This window comes from Pseudophryne corroboree, chromosome 11 (assembly GCF_028390025.1).
Source record: "Pseudophryne corroboree isolate aPseCor3 chromosome 11, aPseCor3.hap2, whole genome shotgun sequence".
In the NCBI taxonomy this organism is placed as follows: Eukaryota; Metazoa; Chordata; class Amphibia; order Anura; family Myobatrachidae; genus Pseudophryne; species Pseudophryne corroboree.
In genome coordinates this window covers 258,655,723-258,681,468 of record NC_086454.1, presented here as the reverse complement: position 1 = coordinate 258,681,468, position 25,746 = coordinate 258,655,723, and the positions used below count along the sequence as shown (strand labels likewise).

The window sequence follows — 25,746 nt, the reverse complement described above, 5'->3', positions numbered from 1 at the left end:
ACACATCCCAGAATGCCCTGCCTTAGTTTTAGTATGCTTTAAATAGCGAAGCTGTGGCAGGGCATGCTGGGATGTGTAGTTTCACAGCAGCTGGAGGACCGAGGTTGAAGATCCATGTCCTACAAGATAATGTTTTTATAAACTATTGCTGTGTTTCAACTTTATCATTTGTTAGCTGGTCTACTTGCGGTTTTAGATATATTTTGATCTATGATGGAGTTTAATGCAGAGAATGAATTGTATCTCTGGTTTTCTCCCTAGGACAAACTCAGCACTTTGATGATTCGTTTGCTGGGTCTTCCTGGGATGCTGGTGACATCTCATTAGCTCTGTATTCGGCCCTCTTCTCCTACTCCGGCTGGGACACACTCAATTATGTGACAGAAGAAATTAAGAACCCAGAGAGGTAATCCGAATGATACCAGCATTGGGTATCGCATGGCTCTGCCTTCAGCTGGCTTGTCCTACAATTTCCACATGTCTGCCGGTTATAAAATCTTATTGAAAAATTTAGCTGGTCCTCAAATATACAAGTGTTAAAAAGCACAAAAAAGTGGGACAGTATCACTTTGCTTTTAAACCTAGGGTGGTATATTAGCAGCGATGCTGGCATCCATTTTCCCCAATTCTGGCAGGCACGATGCCTCAGGCACCTGACGCATTATCTGCGATAAGGGGCCACCAGAGGAACGCATGGGATCAGGGACTTATCCCCGATCCCATGTGTTTTCGTACAATCCATTTTCAGCCAATGAAAACGGACTCTAATTGGTCACTGAGATGACCATCAATCATAGGATACCGATCCTACGATCCTGGGCCCACATTATTCTTTTTTATGTGATTTTTTTTGTTGTTGTTGACAAACTGATATTGGGAGGGACCCCAAACCAGTGCAAGAGCCCCCTGTTTTCTTTGCAAAACTCTGGCTCATAGTTAGGACTTGTGTCCAGGTAATTTATGGGATAATGCACTCCCTGTTGTAGTTTATATAGATACTAGGGAGTAAATTTACTAAGGTGGGAGGTTTTTTTAGAACTGGTGATGTTGCCCATAGCAACTAATCAGATTCTATCTATTATCTTCTAATAGCAGCTAGATAAATGTTAAGTAAAATCTAATTGGTTGATATAAGCAACATCACCAGTTCTAAAAAAAAAAAATCCCACCTTTAGTAAATTTACCCCTAAGTCAGGAGTGTTGTCGTACGTACGTACGTACGTACGTACGTACGTACTGTACATAGTGTACATAGTAACATAGTTTTTGGGGTTGAAAAAAAGACAATTTGTCCATCGAGTTCAACCTATTAGTCTTAAAATATTGCAGTATAGGAGATCACAAATTATAACTTTGGTTAATGTTTAACTCTTATGTCCATTCCTTTTTTTTAATTATTATTATTAAAGTGCATGATTTACACACCATAACCCTGAATATCCTTATCCACTAGGAATTTATCTAGCCCATTCTTAAAAGTAGTGACAGAGTCCGCCATTACTACTTTCTCAGGCAGGGAATTCCAAGTATATGTTGTCCTTACTGTGAAGAAACCCTTCCGTCTCAGAGTTCTAAATGTCTTCTCCTCTAACCTAAGAGAGTGTCACCGTGTCCTTTTGTGGTGATCTTACCAAAAACAAATCCCCCGCTAGGTCTGTGCATTAACCCCTTATATATTTGTAGATATTAATCATGTCCCCTCTTAATCTTCTTTTTTTTCCAGTATAAACATGCCTAGCCTATCGAGCCTTTCCTCGTATTCTAGGGTCTCCATACCCTAAATCAATTTGGTCGCCTGTCTTTGAACCTTTTCTAGTTCCAAGATATCCTTTTTATAGTATGGTGCCCATAGTTGTGCACGGTGGTCGAGATGTGGCTGCACGAGTGATTTGTACAATGGAAGTATAACACTCTCATCCCTTACATCAATTCCACGCTTTATGCATGCTAATACCTTGTTTGCCTTTTTTGCTGCGTTCCTACTTTGGGTGCTACTGCTAAATTTGTTATCAATGCGAACACCTAAATCTTTTTCCAGTACAGAATCCCCTAGTTTCTCCCCATTTAGTATGTAGGTAGTATTTCTGTTCTTGCTACCAAAGTGCATTACCTTACGTTTGTCTATGTTGAACCGCATTCTCCATTTTGCTGCCCATGTTTGTAATCTAAATAAGTCGTTCTGTAGAGACTTGGCATCCCCCTCCGAATCTATAACCTTACACAGTTTGGGATCGTCTGCATAAATTGACACTGTACTCTCTAGACCCAGATCTAAATCATTTATGAAAATGTTAAACAATAGTGGTCCAAGTACAGACTCTTGTGGCACACCACTTAGTACTTCAGTCCAATTTGAAACGTTCCATTTACCACCACTCGCTGCTCCCTTGTATCCAACCACTTTCTAACCCAAGTGCATATTGTGTTTCCCTAGTCCAAGTTCTCTTAATTTGTATGATTCTCATGTGAGGTACTGTATTGAAAGCTTTGGCAAAGTCTAAAAAATTACATCCACCTGTTTACCCTGATCTAGGTTCGCACTAATCATTTAATAAAAGCCTATTAAGTTAGTTTGACATGATCTATCCTTCACAAATCCATCTTGGTTCCTATTAATAACTTTATTGGTTTCGAGGAACTCCTGTATTCTATCCCTTAAAATACCTTCCAGTACTTTCCCCACGATAAATGTAAGACTTACTGGTCAATAATTACCCGGTTCAGATTTACTTCCCTTTTTAAATATCGGCACTACTTCCGATATACGCCAGTCTTTGGGGACCATGCCTGATGTAAGTGAGTAAATGAAAATCAAGTGTAGGGGTTTTGCTAATTCAGAGTGCAGCTCCATGAGGACCCTTGGGTGAATTCCGTCGGGACCAGGTGACTTATTAATCTTAATTAATTTTTTTATTCGGTCTCTGACTACTTCCTCACTTGAATAAGCATTAAGCAGTGGGACATTATCATTGCTGATGTTATGTGTCAACCCCGCCATCAGGTCCTCTCTTGTGAATACTTATGAGAAAAACTAATTTATTTTTTCCGCTATGTCATTGTCTTTGATTAGGACGCCCAAATTGCTTTTTAAAGGGCCTATACTCTCTCTCTTTAATCTTTTTCTGTTGATGTATTTAAAACCTTTTGGGGGTTTGATTTACTTTCATTTGCTATTAGCTTTTCCGTTTCTATTTTAGACGCTTTTATTTCTTTTTTGCAGATTTTGTTACAATCCTTATAGCACTGGAATGAATCCGCCTTCCCATCTGATTCATACCCCTTTTCCACCTATGAGCACGGGTCGCAGCCGGGAGCCTGACATGGGTGCGACCCGTGCTCAGCCCCCTTTCCCACTGCGCTCACCAACCCGGCATATTGCCGGCTTGGTGACGCTGATAGTGACGCGGCAGGGGCGGCGCTGGGAGATCACATGATCTCCCAGGGCCGCCCTTCCATACAGTGTGAACGGGAGCCGTGTCGCATTGACACGGCTTCCGTTTACACTACACAGCTTACCGGGTTGAACACGTGTTCAACCCGGCAAGCTACTCGGGTAGGATTCCTGGATCACTTGATCCGGGAATTTGCAGGGGGAGCTGTTTCCACTAGAAAAAAACACTGGTAAATACACGCCCCCGCGCATTTACCTGTGTTTTTAGAGCTAGTGGAAAAGGGGTATCATACTTTTTGAACGCCTCTTTTTGACCATTAGTTCCTTAATCTTTTTGTTCAACAGCATTGGTTTGGAAGTATTACTCCTTCATTTACTGCCCATGGGAATGAACTTACGAGTATAACTAGCGAGCAATGGTTTTAATACATTACATTTTAATATTGTCACCATATAAAGGTAGTAGGCTGTAAGCTGAGCGATCTTAAACAGCTCCCAGAAATCCGAGGTGACTGATTACTGGAATCATTTCCAGGAGAAGCGCATTATTCTTCATGGCAGAAGTTTCCTAATACACAATGATGACCTCAGAATTCTCTGTTTATCAAGATATTCTTTACAGGACTTTTATACGTACAGTATGTTGTGTGCATTAAATATACAGATAGAAGATATTTATCACATTGAACCTTAGATTTTTTAGAAGATGATAGGATTGTCAGATTAGTTGAAGACAATTAATTTCTTTACGTACTGTAAATTTAGAGATATCAGATAGTAGGCCTGAGACCAGTGGTAAACCCAGGGGGCTAATAGTGCAGCTGCAACCTCCGTCCTGTTCTCTCCCTGTCCTGATGTGCCGCACACCAGTGCTATGCTGATATAGCTGCTTGTGCTGACTGCTGTAGGCAGGAGGGAGATTGTGGCTGCTTATGGTGTGTCTGATCACGCCCCCTCCTGGGTCCACAACTGCCTGTGACCGTTGTATTGGTCATATATACATGGCTTGTTTAAGAAAAAAATTAGATTTTTAATGAGTTTATTTTTTTTCTAATCAAAAATAATATATGTGTAGAGAGGTGTGTTTATTTGTAAAGTAACATTGTTTATTTGTAAAGTAACATTGTGTACTAGTACGTAAATGTTTACCTATATGGTAGCACATAACGAGCAACAAGATCATGAGAAAATGTTAAATTTGTGGTCCCCCTGCCCCAATGAGCATGCAATCTAAATAGATAAAGGAAGATGTACAGCAACATGATTGGCTAGAAGTGTCACACTTTTCACTGCTTCATGAATAGACTCCAGAGTGTGCAGGAGGCAGAAAGAGATCTCAGTATTGCAGATAGGTATGTGGATAGGTTGCCACGCTGTGCTGATTCTGGTGCATATATGTCAGGCTGTTGTGTAAATCTAACAATAAAGTACCACTCATGTGAAAGCTTAATTGCAATGTACAGCTACTAACACACACCCCATTAAGAAATGCCTGCTGTAACATTGCCTCAGGTGTTACTTACTGTATATTGCTTGTTGGTAGAGGTTCCTGTGACACAGAGCTTGGGATCATTCATGTTCTGGTCGGAGCACTGCAACTAAATAAACTACTACTGATGAGATTCTTCCGGATTATAATAAATTATAGTGTGGGCATATGCACCATGTGTAATACAGTCAGAGTGAGCTCTATAAGAACACTTGGTACCTGATATGTGATGTGTAACTTCCAGTGTGCTTTTGTCCACAACCTTCAGCTGTCATTTACTTTGTATGAAATCCCTAATACACAGGAAGCCTCACCCACATATTGTAAGGAAGGTTTGCACTGTTTAGGAATCTGAAATTCATGGAGATCCAGCATACAATATACGCAATGTGTAATATCGGTATATAATATACATTTTGTAGTGGTGTATATAGTGGGGCCAGATGTACTAAGCCTTGAAAAGTGATAACCTTTTCCAAGGTACAGGTTGAGTGTCCCAAATCCAAATATTCTGAAATACGGACTTTTTTGAGTGAGATAGTGAAACCTTTGTTTTCTGATGGGTCAATGTACACAAACTTTGTTTAATACACAAAGTTATTCAAAATATTGTATTAAATTACCTTCAGGCTGTGTGTATAAGGTGTATATGAAACATAAATGCATTCTGTGCTTAGACTTAGGTCCCATCGCCATGATATCTCATTATGGTATGCAGTTATTCCAAAATACGGAAAAATCCAATATCCAGAATACTTGTGGTCCCAAACATTTTGGATAAGGGATACTCAACCTGTATAATACATCTGCCCCAATGTATGTAACCGTGCTCTAGATCTCTCTTTTAAGGATGACATTTCATATAATGAATAAAATGTAAATTTCCCTGCTGCTGTATGTCTATAGGGGATGCTGTGTTTCCTGTCTTCCATCAGTATTTTGTTTATTTCAGGAACTTGCCATTGTCCATTGGGATTTCCATGCCCATTGTCACCATCATATATATTTTAACCAATGTGGCTTATTACACAGTGCTGGATTTCAATGCGGTTGTTGCCAGTGATGCAGTGGCTGTGGTGAGTAGCTATTGTCCCATTTTATGCACCGTATGTATGTAATTACATACTTTGTATGGGGGTTGCTGTTAGGTTCAGCATGAGATCTGTATGCGGATAGAGATGGATGGGTGTAGTAAGTGACGCAAGTCACGATCATTCTCTAATTTAGTATTGGCTGGGTTATTGTGGATTACAGCACAGGTGACACAGTTTGCATGAATATCCCACTGTTTAAAATAACTAATATGTCTTGAGCTATATGGTGCTAAAATATTATGTGTATAAGGCACCTCTGTAGTGTCTCTTTAAAACCCTTTCAGTGACCATTGTTGTCTTGAAAGCTTGCTTGTGGCTTTATTTGCTGTTACAGAACTACAAGTCCCAGCATGTTCTGCTGGTATTTTAAGTTCAGCAACAGCAGAGCCTTAATGGGTGCTTGGCAGTGCCTGCTAGGAGTTGTAGCTCAGCAACAATTGGAGAGCCTTGCATCATTGCTGAATTCTGGTGTACTTCCTGTGTATGAGGATAATGCAGTATTTTGGTCTTCTTGGTAGTGGACACTGGCACAGAATTGTTTTAATGCAGCATTGCCCTTATTTTTCTGTCCAGCTATTGTCACTTATATTCTAATGTCACGCCAGTAATAGTCCTCCTCCTGTGTCTTTCTGTGTTAATGTCAGTAACTATGTGCAGTCTTAGGAAAACCCTAGTTTATAGCAAGATTTAACTAGAAGACATGGATTGTACAAGGCGCTGTTCACTGCCAGAGGGGTTTGTCAGAGCATTTGGCTGTAGGGAGGTTATATTGGACTGTATGTACTAAGGAGAAATATGCATTCGGAAAACAATATTTTGCTGTGCTTGGGCTTGCTGGGTGTCGTGAGGTGTGACATTTCTTACATGTCTGTGCAGGTCTATAAGATCATAATCACACATACAGTCGGTGTTATTGTATCATACAGACCGCAAGCGGAGTGCAAATCCAGGGAGTTTGCATTATATGTGTAGGCACTAATATATATATATTCACAGCCTATGTGGCTTTTCCTGCAAATGTGTGTGTGTGTGTGTGTGTGAGAGAGATACAGTATTGGTCCTACAGTTGTGTGATGCTGCCATATTTATATTGTCACACCGTGGGGGAGTTGTATCAAGCTCTGGAGAGAGAGAAAGTGGAGCTGTTGGCCAAAGGTACCAGCTTCTGTCATTTGATAGACTGTGCCAGATAAATGGCAGTTACACAAGTCGATTGGTTGCATTGAGCAACTTCTCCACCTCTCTCTCTCTCTCTCTCTCTCTCTCTCTCTCTCTCTCTGCAAGGCTTGCTACACATCCCCCAGTGTGATTTGCTGTTACTTGGTACTTCAGCAACAATTCCCAACAGTTTCGGAGTAGCCACCTATAGTGGGCCCCATAGCAACATTGCCTAATGCTTTTAAAGAAATGTCTCTCCACAGGAGTTCATTGTTTGCCCCGTAGTAGTGCCCTAGTTCATTGTGTGCCCTGTAATAGTGCTGCCAGTACACATTATGCCACAGTGTCTCCAGTACATATTATGCCATATTAAAGTGTCATCTTTATAATGTTCCACACTAGTATCCCCAGTTTATGCTACATTGTAGAGGCATTCTTGAAAATGGAATGTCGCCCCATTCTGGCCGGGCAATAGGTTGGATTTAATTTCTCAGCAAGCAATTCTGGGGAACTGGTAGACAACTATATGACCCGGGCCCCTCAGCCTCTGGGCCCTATAGCAGTGGCACCAGTATAGCTATGTCCATGGCTTCCATTATGCACCTGATGATAAAACCTACTCTTTGTGCCTCATTCTGAGGTGGGAGTAAAAAAGAGCTTTTAACCAATTTGTCTGAATGACCATTTTTGTCCATTTTCCAGTGTTTGGGAGCAAATGGTCAACTGTGATTTTACTCTAATCCGTAACTAGATTTTCATTCCAACCAGCCAGATTGCACAGATGATCTGCCAGATAATTGTATAGTGTAGGCCTTGCTTTACTCCCACCTAATGGTGCCCATACACTTGTGCGGTGTCCCGCGACGCGACATCTCAGGGCATCGCACCTGAACTACCAAAGTGATTACCATGCGATCATGCGTTAGATCGCATGGTAATCACGTGATGGGCAGGTCACCGCCGAGTGGGAGCGGCCTCTGGCTGCTCCCGGCGGGTGCCCATCGCACATCGCAGTGCGATATATATAGCATGTGTTTTTAAAAACACATGCAATCGCACTGCGATTCGATAAATATTAAGTGCAGCACATACTATCTTGAGGCGTGAGATTCGACCGGTGTGCCCGCACATCGCATTGAAAGGTACCTAAAATGTGCATACAATCCTTAGATTTCTCTCACAGATGCGGTCAAAATCGAAGGTTAACACCGATTATGTCACAAGTGTATGGGCACCATTAGAATCAGGCACTTTGCATGGAGAAATTGTTTAAATTAACGCAAAAAAATTTTCTTCCTGCAACCCCTGTGATGTCGACCTCTCTATCACATTGTTATTGTTTTTCTTAATGTTTGTGTGCTATTTAAGGTGTGGTTTATTTAAACATGTTTCTATTTTTTCTTTTTTCTTTAAAAATGTTGCCTCGTCGCAGACATTTGCTGATATGGTATATGGTGTATTTAGCTGGACAATTCCTTTCGCTGTGGCCCTCTCCTGTTTTGGTGGCCTTAACTCCTCTATCCTCGCTGCCTCCAGGTATGGACCCATCATAAATATGTTGGCTACATCCAGTAAAGTTATTACATAAATCCTCAAATAAATTGCACCCTTTACACAATTTTTATCTGATGAAACTGGAGGGGGTGATTTAGTTGTTTTTGTGGGTGGCGATAATGGGCGCCCTATAAAGCATTTAACTTATTTTTGGTGCCTATTATCAAAAGTTCTGATTAGAGCACAAACTTTTTCACACATTTGTGTTCGCCACGTGAGGAGGCTACAAACAGAAATGTGTGAACCCGATTGGTTTCAGACCATAAAGCTAAACCCAGTAACCACTTTATTTAGTTACACCTGCTTATTCATTCAAAAATCTACTCAGCCAATCTGGTAGCAGTAACTCTGTGCACCCATGGTCAAGAGGTTCAGTTGTTGTAAAGACCAAACAGCAGAATGGTTCAAATTATTGTTGGTGGTTTATCTCAGAAACTGCTTATCTCTGGGGATTTCACACACAGTAGTCTTTATCAGCATTGGCTCCTACTTACGTTTAGTAAGAGGGCTGCCGCGGAGAGGAGACTGCCTGCCACCAGCCCTGGGTCCGGCACCTGTGCAGTGGATCCTGCATGTGCAGATGCCACGGTGCAACTGCGCACGTGCAAACCCCCGGCTTCTATGGACTGCATCGGTTGCAGTCCATAGAAGCCGAATTGGAGTGGGCTGCGCCAAAGGCCAGGAGTGGGTTCCTGTACGAACCCAGCTCTTTGCTTATCACATTCCAGTCTGGCAGTCCTAGAGGCAGGAAACACCTCCCGATGGTACTGCCTTGTGGTGTGACTGTCAGGTAGGACTTCCAATAGGAAGTCAATGCCAGACACTGTGAAGCCAGTGCAGTCACAGACTGCATCTAGCATGCTGACTGACTGGTCTTTAAAGTCTATAGAGAGCAGCATTTCTGTGGGCAGAAAAGGCCTTGTTAATGAGAGATCATTGGAGACTGGCCAGACTGGTTCTTGCGGACAAACTGACAGGAACTCCAATAACAATGCCTTCAAATATTGGTATGTAGAAGAGTACCTCTGAACAGGACATTGAGTCTGAAGTGGATGCATTACAGCGGCAGAAAATCATACCGGGTTCCACTCCTGTCAGCTAAGAATGGGAAACTAAGGAGTAGGTACATTGAGAGAGGTTTTTTTTGTTTGTTTGTTTTTTAACTCTGTAAAGATTTAGTTGGCTGACTTATTGGTATGTAATGCCTGTTTGTGTAAGTTAATTTATTGCCTTAGTTTGAAGTGGGATTGTATTGGGGGAGGAGTTTGCAATCATTGCATTCACATGGAAATTGTTCCTATTTAAAGTCTAGTGTACGGCTTGTAGCCGTCGGCTGGTAGTGCTTCCATAGAAGTGCTGACATAAAAGTGTTATTATAATATTAGCGTTATACCTGCGTTAAACCGAAGGAGAACAGAAGGAAAACAACAACACACCAAAACTATGACATATGGACTGCCTTAATGCCTCAAAAGTATGTAATTCATCTTATGCATATTATCTGTCTTTTAAACTAAGAAAAGACATCCCCAATCTGCTCACTACAGTTCTCTATTATGCAAACTCATGTATGTTCTTGATGTAATGAATTGCTTGTAATTGGCATTGCATGTGTGGGGAAGTTGTTCAGTGAAACCGTTTTATTACTGCATGCTGTCTGGTGTGTACCTCCTTTGACCATTTGTGGACAGGTGTACTATATATTTTCATTTAGTGAGGTGTAGTCGTGGTGTAAAGGACAGACTGTGATTCCTGATTGGGAGGGGGGGGGGGGGGACACAAACAAACAAACAAACACTGAACAACATCACCAAACAGGTTATTTCAACTTTAAACTTGTTATTTTTTGTACTGTCTGGACATGGCTACTAATAACAGATGCACAGACAAAATTCTTAAAGCTATGTGTGCAAATGCTAAGAGCTTAGGAGACAAAATTCCAGAGCTAATTGCGATAATGACAAGGGATAACCTGGATATTGTTGCAATTACTGAGTCATGGTGCAATGAGAATCATGACTGGGACATAACTATACCAGGATACAATTTATTTAGGAAGGATAGAATGGGAAGAATAGGAGGAAGTGGTAGCAATGTATGTGGAAAAAAAGCATAAATGCTACTTTAATACAATATGTTGAGGACAAAACTGAGGCCCTTTGGGTCACCACGGAAACTGGGGAGAAGGACATTATTTGCATTGGGGTGATCTATAGACCACCAGGCCAGGGGCAGGATTTGGACAGGAACCTACTGTTGGACATCTCTAAAATGGCTTTAAAGGGAGAAGTTATAATCATGGGAGACTTTAATTTACCTTGGGTGGGAGGGGTCCTTTGCAAGTTCAGCTACAAGTGGCAAATTTCTAAATTCCTTACAGGGAGCATCTCAAGCAATTGGTGAGGGAGCCCACTCGCAAAGATTCAATATTAGATTTGATTCTTACAAATGGAGACAGGATATCAGACATATATGTGGGTGAGCACCTGGGATCCAGTGATCATCAAGCAGTATGGTTTAGTATAAAGACAGGATCCAACTCCTGTCACACAAAAACAAAGGTGTTGGATTTTAGAAATGCTGACTTTGCAAAAATGGGGAGATGTTTAAGTGATTCATTGGCGGACTGGAGGAACTTGGAAGGAGTGCAGGAGAGATGGGAAAAACTGAAAAGTGCAAATACTAAGGGCAACAGACCTTTGTATCAAAAGGGTTCGGAAAAGCACCAGGAAAAGGAAGCCAATGTGGTTCACAAAAGAAGTATCAACTAGTGTGAAAGCAAAAAAAGATGGCTTTTAGGAAATACAAACAGACTCAAAATAATAATGACAAAGAGGTGTATCTTGACAGACGGAAGGATGCTAAGAAAGTGATCAGACGTGCAAAGGCAGAAGCTGAGGAGACAATGGCCCAGTCGGTAGATAAAGGGGGCAAAACTTTTTTTAAGTATATAAATGAAAGGAGAAAATCAAATGGAGGAATAATAAGACAAGACAGAGAGTGAGAATTTGGTGGAGGGAGACAAGGCAATAGCAGATCACCTAAATAATTATTTTTGCTCAGTATTTACTACAGAAGAAGGGAAGGGGCCTCAGTTATGTTGCAAGGACATTCATAAAAATAAGGTAGATGAAAGTACATTTATAGAGGAGAAGGTCCTAACTGAACTTTCAAAACTAAAAGTGGATAAATCAATGGGGCCAGATGGGATACACCCAAGGATACTAAAAGAGCTAAAAGATGTGCTGGTGGCACCATTAACAGAATTATTTAACCAGTCACTAAATACAGGTGCCATTCCAGAGGACTGGAAAAGAGAAAATGTAGTTCCATTGCACAAAAGTGGAAGCAAGGAAGAAGCAAGTAACTACAGACCAGTTAGCCTTACATCAGTAGTAGGGAAAGTAATGGAAAAACTACTAAAAGAAAGAGTTGTGGAATATCTTAAATCAAACAACTTACAGGATCCAAAACAGCATGGATTTACTGGTGGGAGATCATGCCAAACAAATCTTACTGACTTTTTTGACTCTGTGATGAAAATAATAGATCAAGGGGGGGGGGGCTGTAGATGTAGCATATCTAGACTTTAGTAAGGCATTTGACACTGTCCCACATCGCAGACTGCTAAATAAACTTGAAAGTGTGGGGGTGGATTATAGAATAGTTAAATGGATAAGAACCTGGTTGCAGCATAGGAAACAGACAGTTGTAGTAAATGAAGTGCAATCTATGGAGGGAAATGTTACCAGTGGAGTACCCCAGGGATCTGTACTCGGACCAGTTCTCTTTAATATCTTTGTTGGTGACATTGCAAATGGTATTGAAGGGAAAGTATGCCTTTTTGCAGATGATACAAAGATATGCAACAGGGTAGACACACCAGGAGGGGTAAAACAAATGATTGATGACCTAGCTAGGCTTGAAAAATGGTCAAGAACATGGCAACTACAGTTTAATGCTAAAAAATGCAAAATCATGCACTTGGGTCTCAAAAACCCAAAGGCTAAATATAGTATCAAGGGTACTATAATGGAAACTACTGAGGAGGAAAGGGATTTAGGAGTCACTATTTCAAGTGACTTAAAGGCAGGAAAGCAATACAACAAAGCAATGAGAAAGGCAAGTCAGATGCTTGGTTGCATAGGGAGAGGAATCAGTAGCAGGAAAAGAGAAGTAATAATGCCACTGTATAGGTCATTGGTGCGGCCTCATCTGGAATACTTTGTCCAGTTCTGGAGACCATATCTCTAGAAGAATATAAATACATTAGAGAGTGTACAAAGAAGGGCAACTAAAATGGTGCATGGCCTACATCACAAAACTTACCCGGAAAGGCTAAAATATCTTAACATGTATAGATAGTATGGAGGAGAGAAGGGAAAGGGGAGACATGATAGAAACTTTAAAATAAACCAAAGGTTTTAACAAAGTTCAGGAGGGAAACATTTTTCAAAGGAAGAGAAGTATTAGAACTCGAGGACATACACTGAAACTAGAGGGAGGCAGGTTCAGGGGAAATTTAAGGAAAAATTATTTCACAGAAAGGGTAGTGGATAAGTGGAATAGCCTCCCATCAGAGGTGGTAGAGGCTAAGACTGTAGAGCAATTTAAACATGCTTGGGATAGGCATATGAATATCCTTACAAAGAATTAAGGTTCAAAAAGGGTTGCGATTACCTAAAGGATAAAAAAAATGGGCAGACTAGATGGGCCAAGTGGTTCTTATCTGCCGTCAAATTCTGTGTTTCTATGAGTAGCAGACACACTCTCCCAAAAACTGGAGTTTGACATCAGAAAAATGTCACCTGACCTTACTCATTTCTACTGCAACATACAGATGGGATGGTGAGAATTGAACAACATTTATCCATCCTTCTGTGTGTCAACTCTTCAAGCTGGTGATGTCCTGTGGGGAAGGTGTTTTGGCACACAATAGGTCCCTTTATACCAATTGAGCAATGTTTAAATGCAACAGTCTTCCTGAGTGTTGTTGCTGACTGTCTCACTTTATAGCCACACACTATCCATCTACTGACTACTTCCAGCTGGATAAAGCGGCGTGTCCCAATGCACACGTCGTCTAAAGCTAGTTCATGAACATGACAATGAGTTCAGTGTACTCCAGTGGCCGCCACAGTCACCAGGTCTCAGTCCAGTGCAGCATATTTGGGATGTAGTGGAATGGGGCATTTGTAAGGAATGCTTCCAACACCATGTTGATCAATGCCCCAAAAATCCTTGCTGTTTTTGGGGCAAATGGGGTCCTACCAGTAGAAGAATGGAGCACCTAATTAAGTGGCCGGTGTGTGTAGAAAATAAAATGCATTCATATATTAAAATCACAAACTTTGATCTTCTGCACTCACTAAAACATTGCTAATGCTATTGTAGCTACGTCAAGTTGCACAGTACTAAAGACACTTCAGGCTGTGCTTGATGCCAGAAATGAGCAATGTGTATTCTGTATCTCCCTTATGGCCAGTCCTACACGAAGATATAATATGTATTGTGCTCCCTTAATTAGATTTGTAAAACGCTACTTTATGTAAATTGCCTGAAGGTGCCCTACTAACTGAAGAACATGTCACTCTGATGAACATTTGCTTAGAACTTGGCAGTAAACCAAGAGCTGTAGAAATTTCCAAAGGCTTTCAGGCACTAGTACAATGAACCAGACAAACTGGTATACAATGTAATATTTGGAATTATTTTTAACTAGGTGATTCATCGCGCCCTACGGGCGCTCTTCACACCGTCGTAAGGGGCTATGCCCCCTTAACCCTTGCACACCCTTGTGGCGTGCAATATTTGTATTATATGGAGTATTACCTGAAATCATAATTGTGTGAGTGGTTAAATATTGCATGGACAAAGAGCGCGCGATGGTTAAGGGGTCGTAGCCCCTTGCAACGGCGTGAACAGCGCGCGCAGGGCCTAATGAATCACCTAGTAGGTGCTGTGGTTGGGGGAGTGGCGGTGTGGGGGAGACGCGGATGGGGTTTGGGGGTGTTGTGGGTGGGGTAGGGGTGGTTGCGGGGGTGGCACGTGTGGGGGAGGGCCGGGTGGTGGTCCGGAGCCACAGCGGGTGGGGAAGGGGCAGGTGCGGAGGTGCTGCGGATGGGGGGAGGGGGTCCGGAGCCACTGTGGGTGGTGGAGGGGTGGTGTGCGAGAGCTGCGGATGGGGCCCAGAGGTTCTGCGAGTGGGGGAGGGGCGGGTAATGCTTATCCTGCTTCTCCTCCTGCAAGCAGCTAGGCTGCTGTCCTCCCTTTGGCAGTGGCTCTCCCAGAGACTCGCACAGCAGCCAGTCACTATTGTTAGCACCGGTGTCCCAACGTGCCACATTACAGGGAAGAAGATGCACTCAATAAACTACAGCTCCCAGCAGCCCTATGGGCCGGAATGCTTTGGCGCTAAGGGCTGCTGGGAGCTGTAGTTTATTTAGTGCATCTACTTCCCTGTAATGCGGCGCGATGGGACACCGGCGCTAACAATAGTGACTGGCTGGCAGAACTGACTGACTCGCTGAATCAGTGTAAAAGGTGAGAGTGCTGTGTCAGTGACACTGCACACCAACTGGACTGCACAGCACTGTCACCTTTTACATTGATTCAGTGTCCATACATTACCCTCCGCGATATCACCCTCTCTATCCTCTACATTAACCATCTCGGGGCTTCCAGGCCGGCAGGCCATGTGCTGTGTTGCGGAGTCAGGGCCTATGGGGATCTGGGCGTGGCTGTGAGGCACTTCTGTGACATCACATGCAGAGGAGGCTCCGGGGCTCAGAGAGTATGCTGCGCAGGGAGGGCTACGGAAGCCTTCCGCTGCGCCGCTTTCATATACATCTATGGCCGGTGGCTTTTGTTCCACCTGCGCTGTGGCTAGGGAGTGTGGATTGTTGATGCTGGAGTGGGCAGGCGGACTGGCAGCAGGACATAGGGGGTCATTCCGACCTGACCGTAGCTGTGCTAAATTTAGCACAGCTATGATCACTTACACTGACATGCGGGGGGACGCCCAGCACAGGGCTAGTCCGCCCCGCATGTCAGGCCAGCTCCCCCCCCCCCCCCCGCACAAGTACAAAAGCATCGCACAGCGGCGATGCATCTGTACTTGAAGAGTAACTCCCAGCCAGCGCAGCTCCTGCGGCTGGCCGGGAGTTACCCGTCGGTGCCCTGGTCGCAGCGGCTGCGTTGGCCGGACCGTGCCCACAAAACGGCGGCCAAACGCTGCCGTGCCCCCCTCTCACCCAGCGACCGCCTCTGCCTGTCAATCAGGCAGAGGCGATCGCTAGGCAACGACAGCCATCGGCCATGCGATGAACTGCAGCGAGCGATCAGGTTAGAATGACTCCCATAGGACGCTGCAGTAAAAGTTTTTGTTTTCCCTATCTACAGCGCTGAGACTTGCTGCAGATGCAGTGGCATACCCTCCAGCTGCACCTTTTTTGGCAGGTACAGTCCCTTTTTTTTTTTTTTTTATGGTCTGTACTGATTTTTGGCTCTCCAAGCTTCCATTGAAAGTATAGGAAAAGGGGCGTGGTCACGTCACTGTACCCGAGACCACGCCCCTTTTCTGATTTGTATCGTTTTTTTATGTGTAAATTGTTGGAGGGTATGTTGCTGCAGATGCAGGGGGCCTATTTTGGTGTGAGGGGCTGGAGCTGCAGCTCCATCAGTCCCACTGTTAATCCTGCTCTGGGAACAGACAGCAGTCAAAGGGCAGAGACTCCCATTGGATGTAACCTGTGTGGGAGGGCGTTTCTCGCCCAGTCAGCTGTGGACTGGGTGTGATAGACCTGCTGCTAACCCAATGAGAGCTCCTAGCCACGCCCAGCGTTAGAGGCCCAGGCACAGAGTCAAAGATCTGGGCTATTATATAGGATATGTATTTGCACAAACAGCAATTAGTTGTATAACTGGACTTTTTGAAACCACTGCAAGACCCAAAAGTGTGTGGCTGTAGCGCCCTGCAAGTTATACTACATGGGAATGAAAGGATGGAAAAGGATCTGCGCTATAAACTTATGCTGCATTCAGATCGCAAATGCCGGATCCTACCCGGTAAGAGAAACGTGTCCTTACCGGGTGGGATCCGGCATTTGCGCTCCTCTGCTGGCTTTCCGACCCGGCAATATACCGGGTCGGTTGCCATAGCAGCGGGGGGCGCAGCAGCAGCAGGGGCGGGGGTGGAGGCGGCGCTGGGAGATTAGCTCATGTCTTGCGCCGCCTCTCCCTATGCTGTGAATAGGAGCCGTGTCGCATCGGAACGGCTCCCATTCACACTGCACCTGACCCGGTATTCAACCCGGTAATAACCCTTCTTTTTTACCGGGTTGAATTACCGGGTCAGGCGACCCGCTAATTCTGCAAAGGACCTTTCACATCGCACACTGACCCGTTTCGACACGGCAATATGCCGTGTCGATACCGGGTTTTAAGTGCGATGTGAAAGGGGTATTAGATGTGTAAACGCTAATTGTTAAAGTAGTATAAGAGACCAAGATGCATTTAAATGAGTTAGGACACACATTTGGCCACCGACACTCCTAAACGATCTATGATCCAGTTAAGGAGTAATAGAGTAATATATAAACACTCCAACTGACACGTTTCCTATACAGAGGTGTACTCATGCACCCAGCCTCAATACACCACGCAGCGTGAGATGTCTAGCGCGAGTGAGCTGAGGCGAAGAGATCCAGGGATAGATCTCCTGACTGTTACTACTCAGGGAAAGAATATTTTCTATAAGTTACTGATTTCATGTACACAGCATTCTTTATTCTTTGTTATACACATTAGCTATAATTTCAGTCTTTTCATTCAATACTATTTGGAATGTGTCTTGGTATCCTTAGTTGGTGACTATCACATGTTTGTGTGTAAGTCTTACATGGTCTGTGACATTCCTCCAAATATTCACATATATTCACCCACTGTAAATCACTTCATATCCATAAATATATTTTTCCTCTTTCAGTACAGTTGAACTATATTATGTATTGATTTATGTTATGTCTTTTGCTGTTATGTACATGATTGGGGACATCCCACATTGTGCACCTCAGTTGCATGATCTTGGACTGAAGTAGAGGGCACTCCCTAGCTGCATCTCACTTACAGTATGCGTACGCCTCTGCCTGATTGAGAGGCAGGGGTGTTCCCAATGCGGGCGCGGGCATCAATGCTGCGTTTTTAGGCTGGGTGTCGCGGTCTAGACAACTGAGGGCTACCCTTAATATGCGAGCATTCGCATTTTAGCAGGGGGGGAGGGAGGACCCGGCATGTTAGTGGAATGAGTTGTAGCTGTGGGACTTTTCGCACAACTACAACTCATGATGAATTAGGCACTTGATCCCCTCCAGTGGCACAGGTGCCTGAAGAATCAGCTTGGGCTTCTTCATCGACGCAAGTGATGTCCCAGTTAGTGGATCGCTTGTTGGCGCCTCCGTTGACTGTGCTTGGTGCTATGACTCCTGGTACACCAGTAGTCATGGCTGGGATGGCACAGGCTTATGCTGAGCCCCCATAGGTACAGTCGTTGGTGGATATTTCAGCTGGATCACAGCCTCTGGGTCAGGGATCCAGGCGCGGGTCACTGACACAGGTGAGTTCTACTCCTTTATCAGAGGAAGACTCTGAACCAGACTCTGAACAGGAGTCCCTTTCAGACCAAGGGTCAGCCAGTTCTTTTTTTAAATTAAGTATTTTTTTATTGTTTTACAAAAAAGAAAAACATTACGGTAAACATTTCTAATACACTACTACTAAAACAAAAGTGTGCTTATCAAGTAGCTCCAACGGGTAACAATTACAATATTTGGGCAGAGGACATATCCGCTTCCAGTTAACAGAGTAAATCAAAACATACATAGGAGAGTCAAAAAGGGAACATATTGCGTGCCAAGCTGCATAGGGAGAAAGAAGGGGGGGGGGGGGGGGAGGAGAGGTGTCGGCCATGCCGCAGCAGCACCAGCCCTGCGCTACAATCAACACATACGCTCACCAGTTAAATTGGGGATCAGTAGAGTATCGAGAGTTCTTCCAAAGAGCCCATATCCTATCAAATTTCAATAAGGAATTTCGTGTAGTATACATAAAACGTTCATGGGAGAGAGTAGTATTCACCAGGGCAACCCACTCAGCAGATGACGGGGGAGCACGAGCCATCCAGGTACGAGCTATACACACCCGGGCCAACGCTAGAGCAATATTTACAGAAAGGCAGGAGTGAAGTGGGAGGCAGTCCCCTATATCAAGCCCAAATATACAAATACGGGGAGTCATCAGCGGGATCCGAATACCCGTGTGCTCTATAGATACCGTGACATCCTCCCAAAAAGCAGACACCTATGGGCATTGCCAAAGCAAGTGCCAGAACCCAGCAGCCGAGGCAGAGCATTTCGGACATTTTATCAGAAGCCGAGCCTCCAAATTGAAACAGACGATGAGGAGTCCAATAGACCCTATGTAAAATATATAGCTGTATCTGCTGGAATCTAGCACTCGCCGAGGCCGCACGCGGGGAAGCCAGGATATGCTTCCAATCCTCTTCATCAATATCACCCAAATCTTGTACCCATCTAGCTCTGAGGGTGGACAGCCCATCCAATCCAGAGGAGGAGAGGAGTATGAAGCCGATACCCTTCCACGAGAAGGCAAAGTTCGAATTAATTTGTGAATAGGGGATTCAGAGAGTTGGGGAGCAGAGCCCCGCCTTTGTGCCTCTGTGGGGGAGGGAGGTTAATGAAGTATCTGCCAGTAAGAACTGCAGCGGAGAAAAAGAGAGGCCAGCCCTCTCCAAAAGAGCCACTGGCAAATTCCCATAATCCCCCGGAGTGACCCACTCATAAAGTTGTACCAGTTGGGCAGCCAGATAGTATAAACGTATGTCTGGCAGGGCCAAGCCACCCTCTGTTCTGGGTCTACTAAGCGTTTTATATGCAATACGTGCCCGTCTAGCACCCCAGATAAAGGAAGCAATATATCTGGAAATTAATAAAAATTGTGAGGCGGGGATATACACTGGTGCATTCTGCAGTATATAAAGAAATTTAGGTTGAACAATCATTTTAATAATGTTCACATGCCCAGTCACAGTTAGCGGAAGCTTCTGCCAAATGCGCGTTTTCATACGCAGATTATCAATCTGGGGGGTCAAAGGGTCAGCCAGTTCTGACTTTAGAGGCCACTACGGTTCCATGCATGTTCCGCCTCCATTTGTGTCTCTGGTAGCCCCCTGGGATCTTGCTCTGGTTCTCCGCCGTTTGAGCCTTTAGAGGAGATCTAGCTACAGTGGCTCACGTGGAAGACCTTTTTATAGTTGGCCATCTCATCGGCCAGAAGGGTGTCAGACCTTAGTGCTTTATCATGGCGTTCGCCCTTTTTAGTCGTCCATTCAGACAGGGTGGAATTTTTAAACATTTGATATTTCAGATTCCCTGGCCGTCGGGGCGATTGGAACATTGCCCCAATATATTTTGAATGTATGGAGGCCATTACTGTGTGTGATCAGAAATCTCAAATGTAGGTCATCAAATAAGTAATAGTTAAAATGTCCTGAAATCCAATAAGGGGCTGTGCAGTTTTATAATAAGATTTTACTTACCGGTAAATCTATTTCTCGTAGTCCGTAGTGGATGCTGGGGACTCCGTAAGGACCATGGGGAATAGACGGGCTCCGCAGGAGACATGGGCACTTTAAGAAAGAATTTAGATTCTGGTGTGCTCTGGCTCCTCCCTCTATGACCCTCCTCCAGACCTCAGTTAGAGAAACTGTGCCCGGAAGAGCTGACAGTACAAGGAAAGGATTTTGGTAATCCAGGGCAAGATTCATACCAGCCACACCAATCACACCGTATAACTTGAGATGAACATACCCAGTCAACAGTATGAACAACAACAGAGCAACAGGTCAACCCTGATGCAACCATAACATAACCCTTATTTAAGCAATAACTATATACAAGCATTGCAGAAGAAGTCCGCACTTGGGTCGGGCGCCCAGCATCCACTACGGACTACGAGAAATAGATTTACCGGTAAGTAAAATCTTATTTTCTCTAACGTCCTAGTGGATGCTGGGGACTCCGTAAGGACCATGGGGATTATACCAAAGCTCCCAAACGGGCGGGAGAGTGCGGATGACTCTGCAGCACCGATTGAGCAAACACAAGGTCCTCCTCGGCCAGGGTATCAAACTTGTAGAACTTTGCAAAAGTGTTTGAACCTGACCAAGTAGCCGCTCGGCAAAGTTGTAATGCCGAGACCCCTCGGGCAGCCGCCCAAGAAGAGCCCACCTTCCTAGTGGAATGGGCCTTAACTGATTTTGGCAGCGGCAATCCAGCCGCCGAATGAGCCTGCTGAATCGTGTTACAGATCCAGCGAGCAATAGTCTGCTTTGAAGCAGGAGCACCAAGCTTGTTGGAAGCATACAGGATAAACAAAGACTCTGTTTTCCTGACCCTAGCCGTTCTGGCTACATAAACCTTCAAATCCCTGACTACATCAAGCAACTCGGAATCCTCCAAGTCCGTAGTAGCCACAGGCACCACAATAGGTTGGTTTATATGAAAGGATGAAACCACTTTCGGCAGAAATTGTGGACGGGTCCGCAATTCTGCTCTATCCGCATGGAAATCCAGATAGGGGCTTTTATGTGACAAAGCCGCCAACTCTAACACACGCCTAGCCGAAGCCAAGGCTAATAGCATGACCACCGTCCACCTGAGATGTTTCAACTCCACCGTTTTGAGTGGTTCAAACCAGTGGGATTTCAGGAAACTCAACACCACGTTAAGATCCCAAGGTGCCACTGGAGGCACAAAAGGGGGCTGAATATGCAGCACTCCCTTTACAAACGTCTGAACTTCAGGTAGAGAAGTCAACTCCTTTTGAAAGAAAATGGATAGGGCCGAAATCTGGACCTTAATGGACCCAAATTTTAGGCCCAAATTCACTCCTGACTGTAGGAAGTGAAGGAAACGGCCCAGCTGGAATTCCTCCGTAGGGGCATTCCTGGCCTCACACCAAGCAACATATTTTCGCCATATACGGTGAAAATGTTGAGCTGTCACGTCCTTCCTAGCCTTTATCAGCGTAGGAATGACCTCCTCCGGAATGCCTTTCTCCGCTAGGATCCGGCGTTCAACCGCCATGCCGTCAAACGCAGCCGCGGTAAGTCTTGGAACAGACAGGGCCCCTGTTGCAACAAGTCCTGTCTTAGAGGCAGAGGCCATGGTTCCTCTGTGAGCATTTCTTGCAGATCTGGATACCAAGTCCTTCGTGGCCAATCTGGAACAATGAGTATCGTTCTCACTCCTCTTTTTCTTATTATTCTCAGCACCTTGGGTATGAGAGGAAGAGGAGGAAATACATAAACCGACTGGAACACCCACGGTGTCACCAGGGCGACTACAGCTATCGCCTGAGGGTCTCTTGACCTGGCGCAATACCTCTGTAGTTTTTTGTTGAGGCAGGATGCCATCATGTCCACCTGTGGCAGTACCCACCGACTTGCAGTCTGTACGAAGACTTCCTGATGAAGTCCCCACTCTCCCGGGTGGAGGTCGTGTCTGCTGAGGAAGTCTGCTTCCCAGTTGTCCACTCCCGGGATGAACACTGCTGACAGTGCGCTTACGTGATTTTCCGCCCAGCGAAGAATTCTGGTGGCTTCCTCCATCGCTACCCTGCTCCTTGTGCCGCCTTGTCGGTTTACATGAGCCACTGCGGTGATGGTGTCTGACTGAATCAGAACCGGTTGGTCGCGAAGCAGGGTCTCCGCTTGACGTAGGGCGTTGTATACGGCCCTTAGTTCCAGGATGTTGATGTGAAGGCAAGTCTCCTGACTTTACCACAGACCTTGGAAATTTATTCCCTGTGTGACTGCTCCCCACCCTCGGAGGCTTGCGTCCGTGGTCACCAGGACCCAGTCCTGAATGCCGAATCTGCGGCCCTCGAGAAGGTGAGCACTCTGCAGCCACCACAGGAGAGACACCCTGGCCCTGGGGGATAGGGTGATTAACCGATGCATCTGAAGATGTGATCCGGACCACTTGTCCAGTAAGTCCCATTGAAAGGTCCTCGCATGGAACCTGCCGAAGGGAATGGCCTCGTATGATGCCACCATCCTTCCCAGGACTCGAGTGCAGTGATGCACTGACACCTGTATTGGTTTTAATAGGTTCCTGACCAGTGTCATGAGCTCCTGAGCTCTCTCTATCGGGAAATAAACCCTTTTCTGGTCTGTGTCTAGAATCATGCCTAGGAAAGGCAGATGAGCCGTAGGAACCAACTGCGACTTTGGAATATTTAGAATCCAGCCGTGTTGCCGTTACACTTCCAGAGAAAGTGATACGCCGTTCAGCAACTGCTCTCTTGATCTCGCTTTTATGAGGAGATCGTCCAAGTACGGGATAATTGTGACACCTTGATTCCGCAGGAGCACCATCATTTCCGCCATTACCTTGGTGAAGATTCTCGGGGCTGTGGAGAGACCAAACGGCAACGTCTGAAATTGGTAATGACAATCCTGTACCGCAAATCTGAGGTACGCCTGATGAGGTGGATAAATGGGGACATGAAGGTATGCATCCTTTATGTCCAGAGACACCATAAAATCTCCCCCTTTCAGGCTTGCGATGACCGCTCTTAGCGATTCCATCTTGAACTTGAACCTTTTCAGGTATATGTTCAGGGATTTTAAATTCAATATGGGTCTGACCGAACCGTCCGGTTTCGGGACTACAACATGGTCGAATAATAACCCCCTCCTTGTTGAAGGAGGGGAACCTTGACCACCACCTGTTGAAGATTCAATTTGTGAATTGCAGTTAACACTATTTCCCTCTCGTGGGGGGAAGCTGGCAGGGCCGTCGGTGAGGGGGCATATCCTCAAAGTCCAGCTTGTATCCCTGAGACACAATATCTATTGCCCAGGGATCCAACAGGGAGTGAACCCACTTGTGGCTGAAATTTTGAAGACGTGCCCCCACCGGGCCTAGCTCCGCCTGTGGAGCCCCAGCGACATGCGGTGGATTTTGTAGAGGCCGGGGAGGACTTCTGTTACTGGGAACTAGCTGTGTTGTGCAGCTTCTTTCCTCTGCCCCTGGCAAGAAAGGACGCACCTCGGACCTTTTGTTTCTTTGTGATCGAAAGGACTGCATTTGATAATGTCGTGCTTTCCTAGGCTGTGCTGGAATATAAGGCAAAAGATCAGAATTACCAGCTATAGCTGTGGAGACCAGGTCCGAGATCCCTTCTCCACACAATCCTCAGCCTTGTAAGGTAAACCTTCCAAATGCCTCTTAAGTCGGCATCACCTGTCCATTGCAAGTTCCACAGGACACGTCAAGCAGAAATCGACATAGCGTTGACTCTAGAACCCAGTAGACTAATGTCTCTTTGGGCATGTTTTTATATATATATATATACTGCTCAAAAAAATAAAGGGAACACTAAAATAACACATCCTAGATCTGAATGAATGAAATATTCTTATTAAATACTTTGTTCTGTACATAGTTGAATGTGCTGACAACAAAATCACACAAAAATTGTCAATGGAAATCAAATTTATTAACCCATGGAGGTCTGGATTTGGAGTCACCCTCAAAATTAAAGTGGAAAAACACACTACAGGTTGATCCAACTTTGATGTAATGTCCTTAAAACAAGTAAAAATGAGGCACAGTAGCGTGTGTGGCCTCCACGTGCCTGTATGACCTCCCTACAATGCCTGGGCATGCACCTGATGAGGTGGCGGATGGTCTCCTGGGGGATCTCCTCCCAGACCTGGACTAAACCATCCGCCAACTCCTGGACAGTCTGTGGTGCAATGTGGCATTGGTGGATGGAGCGAGACATGATGTCCCAGATGTGCTCAATTGGATTCAGGTCTGGGGAACGGGCGGGCCAATCCATAGCATCAATGCCTTCGTCTTGCAGGAACTGCTGACACACTCCAGCCACATGAGGTCTAGCATTGTCTTGCATTAGGAGAAACCTAGGGCCAACCGCACCAGCATATGGTCTCACAAGGGGTCTGAGGATCTCATCTCGGTACCTAATGGCAGTCAGGCTACCTCTGGCGAGCACATGGAGGGCTGTGCGCCCCCCCAAAGAAATGCCACCCCACACCATTACTGACCCACTGCCAAACCGGTCATGCTGGAGGATGTTGCAGGCAGCAGAACGTTCTCCTTGGCGTCTCCAGACTCTGTCACGTCTGTCACATGTGCTCAGTGAGAACCTGCTTTCATCTGTGAAGAGCACAGGGCACCAGTGGCGAATTTGCCAATCTTGGTGTTCTCTGGCAAATGCCAAACGTCCTGCACGGTGTTGGGCTGTAAGCACAACCCCCGCCTGTGGACGTCGGGCCCTCATACCACCCTCATGGAGTCTGTATCTGAACATTTGAGTAGACACATGACCTCCAGCAAGCCACAAATGTGCATTTTGCAGGGCTCTGGCAGTGCTCCTCCTGTTCCTCCTTGCACAAAGGCGGAGGTAGCGGTCCTGCTGCTGGCTCGTTGCCCTCCTACGGCCTCCTCCACATCTCCTGATGTACTGGCCTGTCTCCTGGTAGCGCCTCCATGCTCTGGACACTACGCTGACAGACACAGCACACCACCTTGCCACAGCTCGCATTGATGTGCCATCTTGGATGAGCTGCACTACCTGAGCCACTTGTGTGGGTTGTAGGGAGGCCATACAGGCACGTGGAGGACACACACACTACTGAGCCTCATTTTGACTTGTTTTAAGGACATTACATCAAAGTTGGATCAGCCTGTAGTGTGTTTTTCCACTTTAATTTTGAGGGTGACTCCAAATCCAGACCTCCATGGGTTAATAAATTTGATTTCCATTGATAATTTTTGTGTGATTTTGTTGTCAGCACATTTAACTATGTAAAGAACAAAGTATTTAATAAGAATATTTCATTCATTCAGATCTAGGATGTGTTATTTTAGTGATCCCTTTATTTTTTTGAGCAGTGTATGTGTGTGTGTGTGTGTGTATATATATATATATATATATCTCCAAGACAGCAT

General features: G+C 45.0%; 1 protein-coding gene across 1 annotated transcript in view; it reads left to right on the top strand.

Moving 5' to 3' along the window:
* The window catches only part of SLC7A6 (solute carrier family 7 member 6), a 118,993-nt gene that overhangs the window by 70,172 nt on the left and 23,075 nt on the right, over window positions 1–25,746 (top strand). The window contains exons 4-6 of the mRNA XM_063945359.1: window positions 262–406; window positions 5,833–5,956; window positions 8,565–8,668. Of these exons, the coding sequence (XP_063801429.1) occupies window positions 262–406; window positions 5,833–5,956; window positions 8,565–8,668 (373 nt within the window). The remainder of the gene's footprint in view (window positions 1–261; window positions 407–5,832; window positions 5,957–8,564; window positions 8,669–25,746) is intronic.